The 11,148-nt window shown below is 36.9% G+C and overlaps 1 protein-coding gene across 2 annotated transcripts in view; it reads left to right on the forward strand.

The window, feature by feature from the left end:
• Positions 1 to 8,075, forward strand: part of HMGCLL1 (3-hydroxymethyl-3-methylglutaryl-CoA lyase like 1) — a 71,429-nt gene extending 63,354 nt beyond the window's left edge. For both annotated transcript variants that reach the window (XM_015859229.2, XM_015859228.2), the window contains exons 8-9: positions 2,316 to 2,441; positions 6,122 to 8,075. In XM_015859229.2, coding sequence (XP_015714715.1) covers positions 2,316 to 2,441; positions 6,122 to 6,235 — 240 coding nt within the window. In that variant the 3' untranslated portion in view covers positions 6,236 to 8,075. The remainder of the gene's footprint in view (positions 1 to 2,315; positions 2,442 to 6,121) is intronic.
• The last annotated feature ends 3,073 nt before the right edge of the window (positions 8,076 to 11,148 follow it).

Here is an 11,148-nt window from a genome sequence, read left to right on the forward strand (position 1 = left end):
ATACACCATTACAGTGGCATCACAGCTATCTATAAGCATGTCTGTATTCAGGTATTATATTGTCACCAAAAGTTGATATTTTTCCCATTTTTCCTCAGTGAAAATTGTTTCATGAGATAATTCCACTCACATGGAATGAGAAGATGACTGTTTATATGATACTAAAGCTAGTCCTGAGTTAGCTGATCTTCTTTAACATCTGTGATGTCACTCAGCACATAATTTACCTAAAACTTTATCCCCTTGTAGAACTTTAACAAAAATAAGTGCATCAAGAAGTATTCTCTAGAAGTCAAGATTTAACTTGACAGCTGAGGAAACTCCATAAAGCACATGTTCTTCTAGCTTTTCACTGCAGTCATTTCTGGTGGAAATTGTTATTTCTGATGGAAATATCAGAATCAGACTGAGAGAGCAAGCGTGGTTTGAGGATGCATGCTCACATCGAAACAGCACATCTATATTGTGGTCTCCCTTTTTTTCTTCTGTAGACTTTCACCATGCTGTAAAGCTTTTCAGTAAGAGACCTTAGGTGTGTTTTGCAGTTGGACTAGATGATCTTGTAGGTCCTTTCCAACTTTGTGATTCTATGATTCTTCACGGATGCTTGCAAACCCATCAACTGCCACTTTGGAGCTCGAAGCAATGATTTCCAGAGTAAATGTATGAATGTTAGCAGCTAGTGCGAAAGAAACAGAATTTCCAGTTGAAAGCTATCACAAATGCATACCCTCTGTGTATTGCACACAGATGTGTTGTATAACACATTTTTTTGACCGGTGGGTTACACAAACAAAGTGTGTGACAAGTGACTGAAATGTGAAACGTGTACTTGGGTGATTCACTCCATAATTCACAGATTAGTATACTTTTAAGTACAATATCCCTTCTCAGAAAGTCTCATTGTGTGAGCAATATGAAACAGTACTTACTGCCTTGCCTGTCATGGTTATTTGCCTTGTCTCATTTGAGGTCTTTATTACAGGCTTTTAGCAACTACCTAGCTCAAGATAGTGTTTCCCTTTTTAGAACGGGACATAGCACAACACTTCATTGGATTCCTCTTTTATTTTTACCCTTCAGAACTGCTAAAACTTCAAAGAGCCAAATTCAAAGGCCAATGATGTAACTATGGAAAGTACTGTTAGAAGCAAGTACAACAAAACCTTAGGGAAGTTTATTTCAGAACTAAAACTTCCCACATGTCAGGTGAAGCTGATGGGTGTATTCAGAAAGGGGACTTCGCAATTGCAGCACCCAGAACTCATCTTTATCATGCCTTTCCAGGTAGTAGTTGTATGTGTGGCTGTGAAGGAGAAACTCAGATAATTATGAGTTAAAGACAGTTAAGTCTTAATTTGAATTTGAAAGTTTAAAATTGTGCTTCAGGTATTTCCTTAAAAGTATTCAAAGTAAAGATCAGAGCCTATACCTATGGAGAGCTTCCATGATACCCAAACTAGTGAGTAATTCCAAGCAACTTAACAATCAGATTTTGGAATGCTTTGCTAGTATATGAAATTGAATGGGCTTGGGACTGTTTTCTTCTAGGCTTGTGAAGACTGTAAACAAAGAGTCAGAGTCACCAGGATGCTGCTCTTTATGCTTTCTTTTTTTTTCCCCAGTTGTTTTGAAATCAAACTCTTTTAACAAGTGTTCCCAAATGTAATTCTTCCTGACACTAAAGTGTTCAACTAGTTGAAAATACCTCATAATCTTCATCTAAACCAAAAACTTAGAAAATGTTCACAGAGTTGTTAACATGGTGATTTCATTACCTCTAATAAGAGAAACAAGAAAGTTAGAGGAAAGAAAATGCTATTACTGACCTTCCTTGTGGATGGGCAAAACATGTTGTAGAGTATTTATGTACCAAAATCATTGAATGACACATAAACCAGATGCTAAGATTAAAACTTAAAACTAGCAAAGATTTGTGTGTATGCTTAAAATTACATATTTGAATAATGTATTGATTGTGCTTAGTTATTAGAAAGCCTTTACAGAATAGATACAGGCTCCTTAAAAAATAATTCAGAGATATAAAGGAAAGATACCACATAACTATGTTTGGCTCTAAAACAGCAATTAGTTTAGCTGCCAAAATCACACATAAGTTCTCTGTTCCACATCATGTGTTTGGAGTTTTACCTTATAAAGTTGTTAGGACTACAACAAATTTCCTCTGAGGAATGCCTCCATTTGTGGAGGTGTGAATTTTATCTGTGGTAAATAATGTGTATAGTCTGCCATTTATCAATAATTATAAATAATACTTGTTGATGGTAACACATTTTTGTGTTGTTATTTTCCAGATGGGAGTGGCTGTAGTGGATTCATCTGTTGCAGGTTTGGGTGGCTGTCCCTATGCAAAAGGTGCTACTGGAAATGTGGCGACAGAGGATGTGATATACATGCTTAATGGTCTTGGGATCAATACAGTAAGTTATCTTTACTTTGTATTTAAGACTTTAAGGCATACTGAACAATGATGCTATGCAGTAAAATACTGGGAGCAAATGGTAGTTTTTGCCAAGTCACTGTTTTAACATGGCTTGTCACAATATGAATGATGTTCATGAGCAATATAGAACAGAATTGTATTTGACAGAGATTTGAATAACCACTATTTCCTTACCTGGAGACATGAGTAGCATATTGAACTTAGACTTAGACTTTGAGGGTCAAGTTCAAAAGAGAGCATAGTAGGAGCTGACAAAACTGAATGCATGTGGCTTGCATTTAAACCACTTGAAGAGCTATGATGTCTGCCATACAAAGGTCTAAATTACAAGGAAATGTTTGTCTATGGAAGTTCAGTGTGGCATTCTTTCTAACAGAGTTGCCTGACATAATAGGGTCATGGAACTTCTTTCTGAAATGAACATCCCCTTAGCACTGCAAAATCATATTCTGTGTCTTACAGAGTTCACTGTAATGATCACTGGCTTTCGTATACTTCTGAGGGAGTTCTGGTTAGATGTCAGATACCTGCAGAAAAGTTTTAATCTCAAGTGTCTGTTGTACAAGTGGACTCAGTTTTGAATTTTTGAATTGTTCATAGATGATCTGGGGTGACTTTTTTTCATGAAGGAGGTGCACATTCTTTTAAAATAACAGTTATTTAAAATAGGAGGAGAAACCATGCATTTTAGTTTACATTGCCGTTTACATTGCACTTTTAGTTTACATTGCACTGTTTAAATTTAGTCTTTCAGAATATTCTTTCTCTGGAAAAAATACCCACTGGCTTTTCTGACTGACTCCCAGCAAAAGGAATCAATTGAAGAAAAATACCTAATTGAAAGTAATGTACCTTGTTCCAGTCTGGTTGATAAGATTTACTGGTCTATAAGTTATTTGGAATCTAGCTTATCCTAAAGGCTAATGCCAAATCCCATGAAGATAAATATCTCATCCTCAAATATTTAGTGCTCTTTTTTTGATTTTAAATTATGAAATAGCAAAGCACAGTGCTTTGCTTCTTGACTCTTTTCTGGCCCATTTAAAAGAGAGTGGTTTACTAGATGAGAGACAAATCGATGGATGTAGACAGAGTCTCAAAATTCTTATTTTAGTATATGAGCTTTGGTCTTTGCAGTCTCGGTTGGTTTTGGTACCATGGCCATTTCTGTAAAATAGTCATTGAAAAAAAAAATCTATTGATATGTCCCTTTTCATATAATGGCTTAAAAATGAAATTATAATTGCTAATGATGCTCATTTGGAAGGAGCTTCTTCTCTTGTTCCTTTCAGCGATGCACTAAAGCACTCATTTTGTTGACTAAAGTCATGTAAAGTGACAGCCAAAGGATGGGTGGTAGTTAAGTGCATGTTACTGTGTTCAAATTGACTAGATGCATCAGAGTAATAATAAATATTTGCTATATACTGTTCTGCACAGTGCCTAATCAAGAAATGATACATCAAATGAATGTTGAGAAGGATGAACGTGAAATTTGCAGCATAGTTTATCTACAAACTGATTGGCTGTACCATAGTAAATGGACAAAAATAATGACATGGATCATTCGTGTTCATGAAACTTCCTCATGAAGGGGAGTAGAGGGGCAGGTGGTGAACCACTTTCTGTTGACCAGCAATAGAACCTGAGGGAAAGGCATGGAACTGCATTATGGGAGGTTCAGACTGGATATAAGAGGTTCTTCACTGAGGGGTGATCAGGCACTGGAACATCCTCCTCAGGGCAGTAGACATGGCACCAAGATTGATGGAGTTCAAGGGGCATTTGAATAATGCTCACAGATGCCTGGCCTGATTTTTGGGTGGTCCTTTTGTGGAGCCAGGAGTTGGATTCAGTGATCCCTATGGATCCCTTCCAACTCAGGACATTCTATGATTCTGAACTTTATCGGGACCCTGTATATTTTATAAAGACAATTTCTATATGGTTCCTGTCTGATTATAGTAAACAGTGCTTACAATGCCTTTGAAATTTTGTTAGCAAACAATAAGCCTTTCTGAGAAGCGACTAAATACTGTTACCCTCACATCCCGACAATGAAACTGAAGTTCCTACAGATAATAGACTTGGTATTTATGAGTGTTGAATGAGAACCAATTAATTGAACTCAGCAGGAGTTAAAGACCTGTGCTTTATGGTAGATGCTTTTCTGTAAGTAACTCATTTGTGTTTATAGATGCAATTGGAGAAAGCTGGAGAAACATGGTAACAAGTAATAATTCTGTATATAAGAAATGGCTACCAAGTACACCTGAGTATGTGTCTGTGCATCTATCTGAAGACATTATTTTGACTCAACAACCTTATAATATCTGTCACTGCTCTTTTGCTTCACACATCTGTGAGCATTGCTTTTAGATGCTGGGATTTGTGCCTTCATAACCCATTTGGGTCCATGCCACATAAGAATGATCATCTAAAAGGCAGATACGTTTGTGTTCCATTTAGTGAATGTGAAATGTAAATATGCTCTTTCTCAACATATATCATGCTATACAGCGTTACTGTGCTGAAAATGTGATTTTTGTATAGGTTTGGTTTCTTATTTTGACATCTTACATAACCTAACCACCAAGTATGTCTATGGTGGGACGTACCTTGCTTCTTCCTAGTAAAAAGCACAGATACTCTAAGAATTTTGAGACAGTTATATACAATAGTACCCTACAAACTAAAGCTGAGTAATGACCAATGAAGTATAAACAGAATGAGCTGAAATTACCCTTGTTATAACTCTTTAAAAATGAACCATAAGCCTAAGTTTACTGTAGAACATGGAAATAAGTCCTAGAGCTTTTAAAAATTCTGTGCAACTAAATGAGGTCTTGGTATAAACTTCAGTACAGTATTATGAGAATGTCTTTCTGGTGGAATAAGGCTTTCACTCCAGTGCTGACTGACACACTACTCTCAGTTCTGTGTAGCTACTCAGTATATTGGCAGTTGAAAGTCTTGTTATGCATCCCTTCTATTGGCTTTACTGGTTTCTAATTCCCAGCCTTCAGAGCAAAAGCTTGAATCACTTACATGATCTAACTCTAAAACTTCAAGTGTATATGAGTCACTCAAGAGACCATTTAGCTAGGACCGATCAAGCAGCTGCAAGATTTTGCTCAGTTGTGTTACCAGTGTAAACTGTAATTTTGCATTGAGGGGAACTTTTTCAGGAAGGTTTTATTCGTTCAAGAGAATGCAGAATCCTGTTTCTCACTGATGTTGGTTGCCAATACATTTCCTCCATTTTCATGAAATGCAGATGGAATATTTACGAGCATCAAGCTTTTTAGCTCTTGATGTAGTGTAGTACATATTTAGACAATGTATTTTTCTTCCAACTTCCAGTTGTTATTCCAGTTCTTTATTCCAGATTCTTCAGAATTTGAAATTTATTACTATAGTATTTGGTTCACTACCATTAGAGTAAGAGATCACCCTTATAATGGTAGAACTTCCCGCCAATGGGAAGCTGTGACTGTTGTGCAAGTCACCACAACTTTACTGACCTCCATTAGTGACTTCTGATATGAGTCAGACCCTTTACAAAAATTAGACCCCAGAGCAAAATAAGATGACATTTAAGCATTTTCAGTGTGTGTGCATTTATTGTTATTAATGACTTTTACCTCCATTTTTCAGGGAGTCAATCTTTTTACCGTGATGGAAGCTGGAAACTTCATCTGTACAGCTTTGAACAAGAAAACGAACTCAAAGGTTGCACAAGCTTCCTTCAATACTGGAGCTATCAAGTAAATGGATTTTCTTTGTGGATTAATTATATTTGTCATCTACCTTGACCAAGAATGCATATATCAAAAAAGCAAATATAAGAAAACCATTTCTGCAAAGAACTAAAATAGAGCCCAGATATAACTTTCTGTTATGGAAAGAGTTTCCTTACTGTGGTGTCTTGTTGAAAATTGTCTTATAAGCATGAAATAAAAGACTGTCACAGATAACGCTATGCTTGGTAATTATACAGGTGAGAACACTGTATAAACAGCAGGCCATTTTACCATGCTTTAAATCAAATTTTGTTTTTTGTTTTTTTCAGTTGAATTGGTTGGATACTGTGGATACATAGTTAACTTTTAATTAAGATGACTTTTAGAGTAGTACAAATATTTGCAGTAGTTTATGAGAGCCCACATTGTGTGTGGTCATTCTCTTATGTGTTTTATTTATCTGAATCTATATTTTTCATTTGTCAACTCAGTTCTGTTATGAACACAGAGCCAAATCTGAATTCACCGTAAGAAATTTTTAGCAATAGCACTTTTGTTATTGTGTTTTGTATAACATCTGTTAAGTATACGGATAACTTTATCTTGTTCCAAGACTTTATGGTTAATGGCAGCCTTCCAGATCCTCCAAATCTAATGCAAATTTTCTTATTTATTACATATGTTAAATTTGTTGTAGTTGCTTTTTTTCTTTTTTTTTTTTTTTTTTTTTTGTCAACTGTATTAGAAACTAATAACGTGAAGCAATTAAAAGCCAACAAGATTTTCACCTGTTATTCAGGATAGTAGTGATATGACAAAAATTTTGTCTGTGGTCTCAGTCAACAACATGACTTTTTCTTCTATAGTTTGAGTTGACAATTTCAATTAATTTTTGAGGATAGTACTACCCATTTGGACTTATTTACACAGGGAGAAGCACTGATACTATTTCTCTGTGCTCTTGTGTTGGTGATACTTTACTTTTAGATGACTTAGTTCAGCAATATGCTAGTGAACTGCATTGTCATACTTAGACCCATAACTGACAAATGCAAAGAAAAGCCTTATATTTATAAGCAGTTCAAATGCTCCATGAAAATATCATCAATTTTCAATCTGAAACATCAGTACTGTCACTGATTTTGTGCAGAATCTTATCTGTTATCAGAATTCTATGTGCACTTAGCTTTTTTATACATTTTTTCTGAAAAATAATCTGGTAACGTGGCAGTCCAAAGCCCGGGACTATGGTCCACACAATGTGGAAGTTTGGAAAAAGGTAAGATGAAAGAGTCTGAAAGATAACATGTAAAAAAGGAAAAGGCTGAATCATATTTGTTTGGAGCTCAAATCTGCCAGGTTAACATTGAATATTAGCTTGCCTCTGAAATTCTGAAGTGAATTTTTTTTTAAATATTTTAGCCACTGCTGGATTTTAGAATTGTCACAGCTTAACAAAATCAAACTTGGCATGCCATGTAGCTCAAAGATATCAATTTAATATAATCCTTTTATCCTTTTATCTGGTTTATGCTTTAGTGATATTCAAGACCAATATAAGCTGTGTTTTTAAAACTCTTCTCCATAGAGTAAGAATAAAAAAATAAACAAAGAAATATTTGTAGACAGAATGTATCTTGCCTATCCGGAATACAGAATTGCACCCCTCCTTGTGGCATCCAGTAGGAAGACCTGCAAGTACCCTTAAGGATATGGATTCCATGATCTGCTTGATCTGCTCTGGATGCATAGTTGAATCACCTCAACAAATGTTCTGTCCTCATTTTCCTGTGTTTCAGTGGGGTCTTTGTGATCTAGCAACCATTATGGCTCATCATGAACTTTAATAAAACTGCTTCTGGAATGTCTTAGTGTGTATTGCACTGTAGGCTTTTCAGCAACCAGGCTGCTTGGTTTAGAGTTCAAAGTCTCTGAACTCTCCCTGTGCACTGAAACAGGGTACCTGTTACACTGTGGGGATGAAAAACTTAAAATGCCACAGTTCTTTACAGGTTTTGCTTTAGAAACTACTTGGGAGCTTATGAAGAGTCTTAAATGCAAGTCTTTTGCTCTTTAATGATGTGAGCATTGGAAAAGATGAGCAATCACATCTGGAGCCTGTACTTTACCCACATGTTCATCTTCTCAACCACATAGTGAGTTATAGTAATCCAGGGTGGAGGTCACAGGCATATAGATTGTTTGTCAAGATTGTTTTAAAGTAGAAAGAAACATAGAGCCAGATTAAAAAATAATGAATGCTTATGTGCCAAAACTGCCACCTGGGATGAATTTAAGCCTGGGTCCAGGTGAGCAATCTCAGCAAAATCCCTATTTGCTTATGGTGTGACTGAGAATCATTAGACATGTCATGTTCCTGCTGCTAAAGTTTCTTGGGCACATAGTGTTCTGCTGCTTGCTTTCTGGGGCTGGCATTGCTTTGACTGTGCAGAACATTTTAATGCCTACTCTTTGCCTTCAGAAAATAGACATATATCAACCTTAACATCAAGGGCTAATCTGGTTGTTACTCACATTGATAACACTGAGTTCAGCACAGAATAATAAAACAGACTACATCCCTTCAAAAATATGTCAAAAGCAGCATGCATTGTGATGATGCTACTGCTTTCCAGCAGTTGTTGTGGCCATCTAAATCCTTATGCTACCATTCAAAGTGATTGACCACCAGTGGCTGCTCTTCTAGTCCCTATCAGTGTCTCCCATTGAGTTCACTTCACCCCGAAGTAACTCTGCTTGTGGAAGGCTTGAATGCAGAGTTTTTCTGTTGTGCAGCCCTATTCCCTATTTGTAACCCTATTATTATGACATTAAAAAACATATGGATTTGTTGAATAATGTTAAGAAAAATAGTGTGCCCCAGTGGCGCAGTGGTTAAAGACGCCGCCTTGCAACACTGGGGCCTGGAGTTCGAATCCCCCCTGTGGTGCAAGTGGTAGAAGTGCCGCTCTGCTACACAGAGGCTCGAATCCCGGGGGCCGGACTCGATGATCTCTAAAGTCCCTTCCAACCCGCACGAAATTATGAAACTATGAAACTATGAAAAAGCAACAGAGTGCTGAATATCACGATCACACAATTAGAATGTGGGGACATGCTGCCTCTCTCTGTCTGTTTTGGTGACGCTCCTCTATAAACACTGAAAAGGGGAGAGCATAAACCCTGGCATCCTGCAGAGGAGAGAAGGAGTGCACTCTGACTGCTCTCTGCAAGTCTTACCAGAGCCAAATTAGATGTTCCAGTATATTTATTTCTGTTCTTTGAAAACTGTCTTCTGTGGTTCACTGTAATATTACAAAGATATTCTGGAACAACATGGAGATCGTTTTACTTATGCCAGGGCCATGGCGTGTGTAACTGGAGTATCCAGGGCAGTCTTTGGTCAGTGGCCTGCTCTGAGCCTGTGAAGGTTTGACAGATGACCTATGTTGCAATGCTGAACTTTCTTTAATTCTTCCACAGTAGTTTTTCTTCTTTCCACATTGTTGACCATAGCTAAAAAGTCGAATACTGGCTCTTGGAAGGTCAAGATACTTTATTCTAAAAGCATGGCTTGTACGTGTTTCTGTAGAACTTGATTGCTTCCACTAGTAATGGGTGTAATTGTTCTTCACTGGACAACATTGTCTTGAATCCCTTACATGGGCAGTGCTAATGTCTTCCAGCAGCAGTTTGCTTTGTAGTTGCAGCTTTTATGTGTTTGGGCAACTTGGCTCTGGACCAGCACTTTAATGTTTTATTTTCATGTGTAACCAGAGTTTATGGGACAAAGAAGTGAATACTCTGGTCTTGTGAATAAGTCCAGAGAAGCTTCAGCTAATTTTCCTTTCTTAATAGCATCATTTCAGTTCATAAAACTTTTACTATCGAAATAAGGAGTCACAGAATGAAGACCACAAATCTGTGAGGTAAGACTCCCATGTTTGGGATCAGCACTGTTGAAATGAAATGTTGTTTATCCAGGGGTTTAGTGTGAGTGTAGGAGATATGCCTGTTTTTTCACAGAGTTACTTTTAAGTGGTGGAAATATTGCTTAAAAACCATGCTAAATATCCGAAAATTAGGATTTCCTGGCACCGAGTTTTATATGGTTTCTCAGACTGCCATAACTTCTTTTTAAAAAATAAAATATCATTCTGCTCATATACTAACTGTTTCTCTAGATCCAAAATGTATGCAGAAGTGAATAAATATAGAGAACTGAACACACTTCCTTTCAGTTCTTGTTGATAAATCTTTTTCTGTTAAGGTGCATTTCTGAACATTATTTTTCTCTAAGGTTCTTCTCTGACACCGTGTTGTCCTTCAATGTTACAGTGTCACTGCAGGCAGAAGGAGTAAAGCCAAAGTCAACTTAGTTCCCCCAAGCTATTGTAGGAATGGTGGTGCGTTTGTTAAGGAATCAACACATACCCTCTTGCCTATATCCATTTGTGATTTTGCAATGTGTGATGTTAAAGATGAAACAAAATCTCTCTCGGTGTTTATTAAAACTGATACGCTCATCTCTTATGCCAGATTCAGCAGCTCTTATTAAGCAACTCACACGTATGGCATTAGCAAATATAAGCTGTCCCTCTGACATGTTTTCCTGTGTTGACTTTTCTGCCTCGTAATCTATTTGAAGTACATTTTCTTGGAATCACCTCTTTATCAGTTGTCCCAGTGTGCTTTTATAGATGACAAATCTCTTCTAAGTAACTAGGAAAACATCTTTTTCCCTCCATTAAATAAACATTAAAAATGACAGGCAGTAATGGAGGTACAAGCTGAAAAATTCAATGAGGCTTCATCCAGCTTTTGATGTTCCCCCTCAAAGTAAAAATCTCTGCCCTGTAAGTGATGTCAGAGATACTCTGTGTAGCTCATGGGAGGTGGAACAGCTTCAGTATATGGTCTGAAATGTCATTATGTTGGCTG

The sequence above is a fragment of the Coturnix japonica genome, chromosome 3 (genome assembly GCF_001577835.2).
Source record: "Coturnix japonica isolate 7356 chromosome 3, Coturnix japonica 2.1, whole genome shotgun sequence".
Taxonomy (NCBI): Eukaryota; Metazoa; Chordata; class Aves; order Galliformes; family Phasianidae; genus Coturnix; species Coturnix japonica.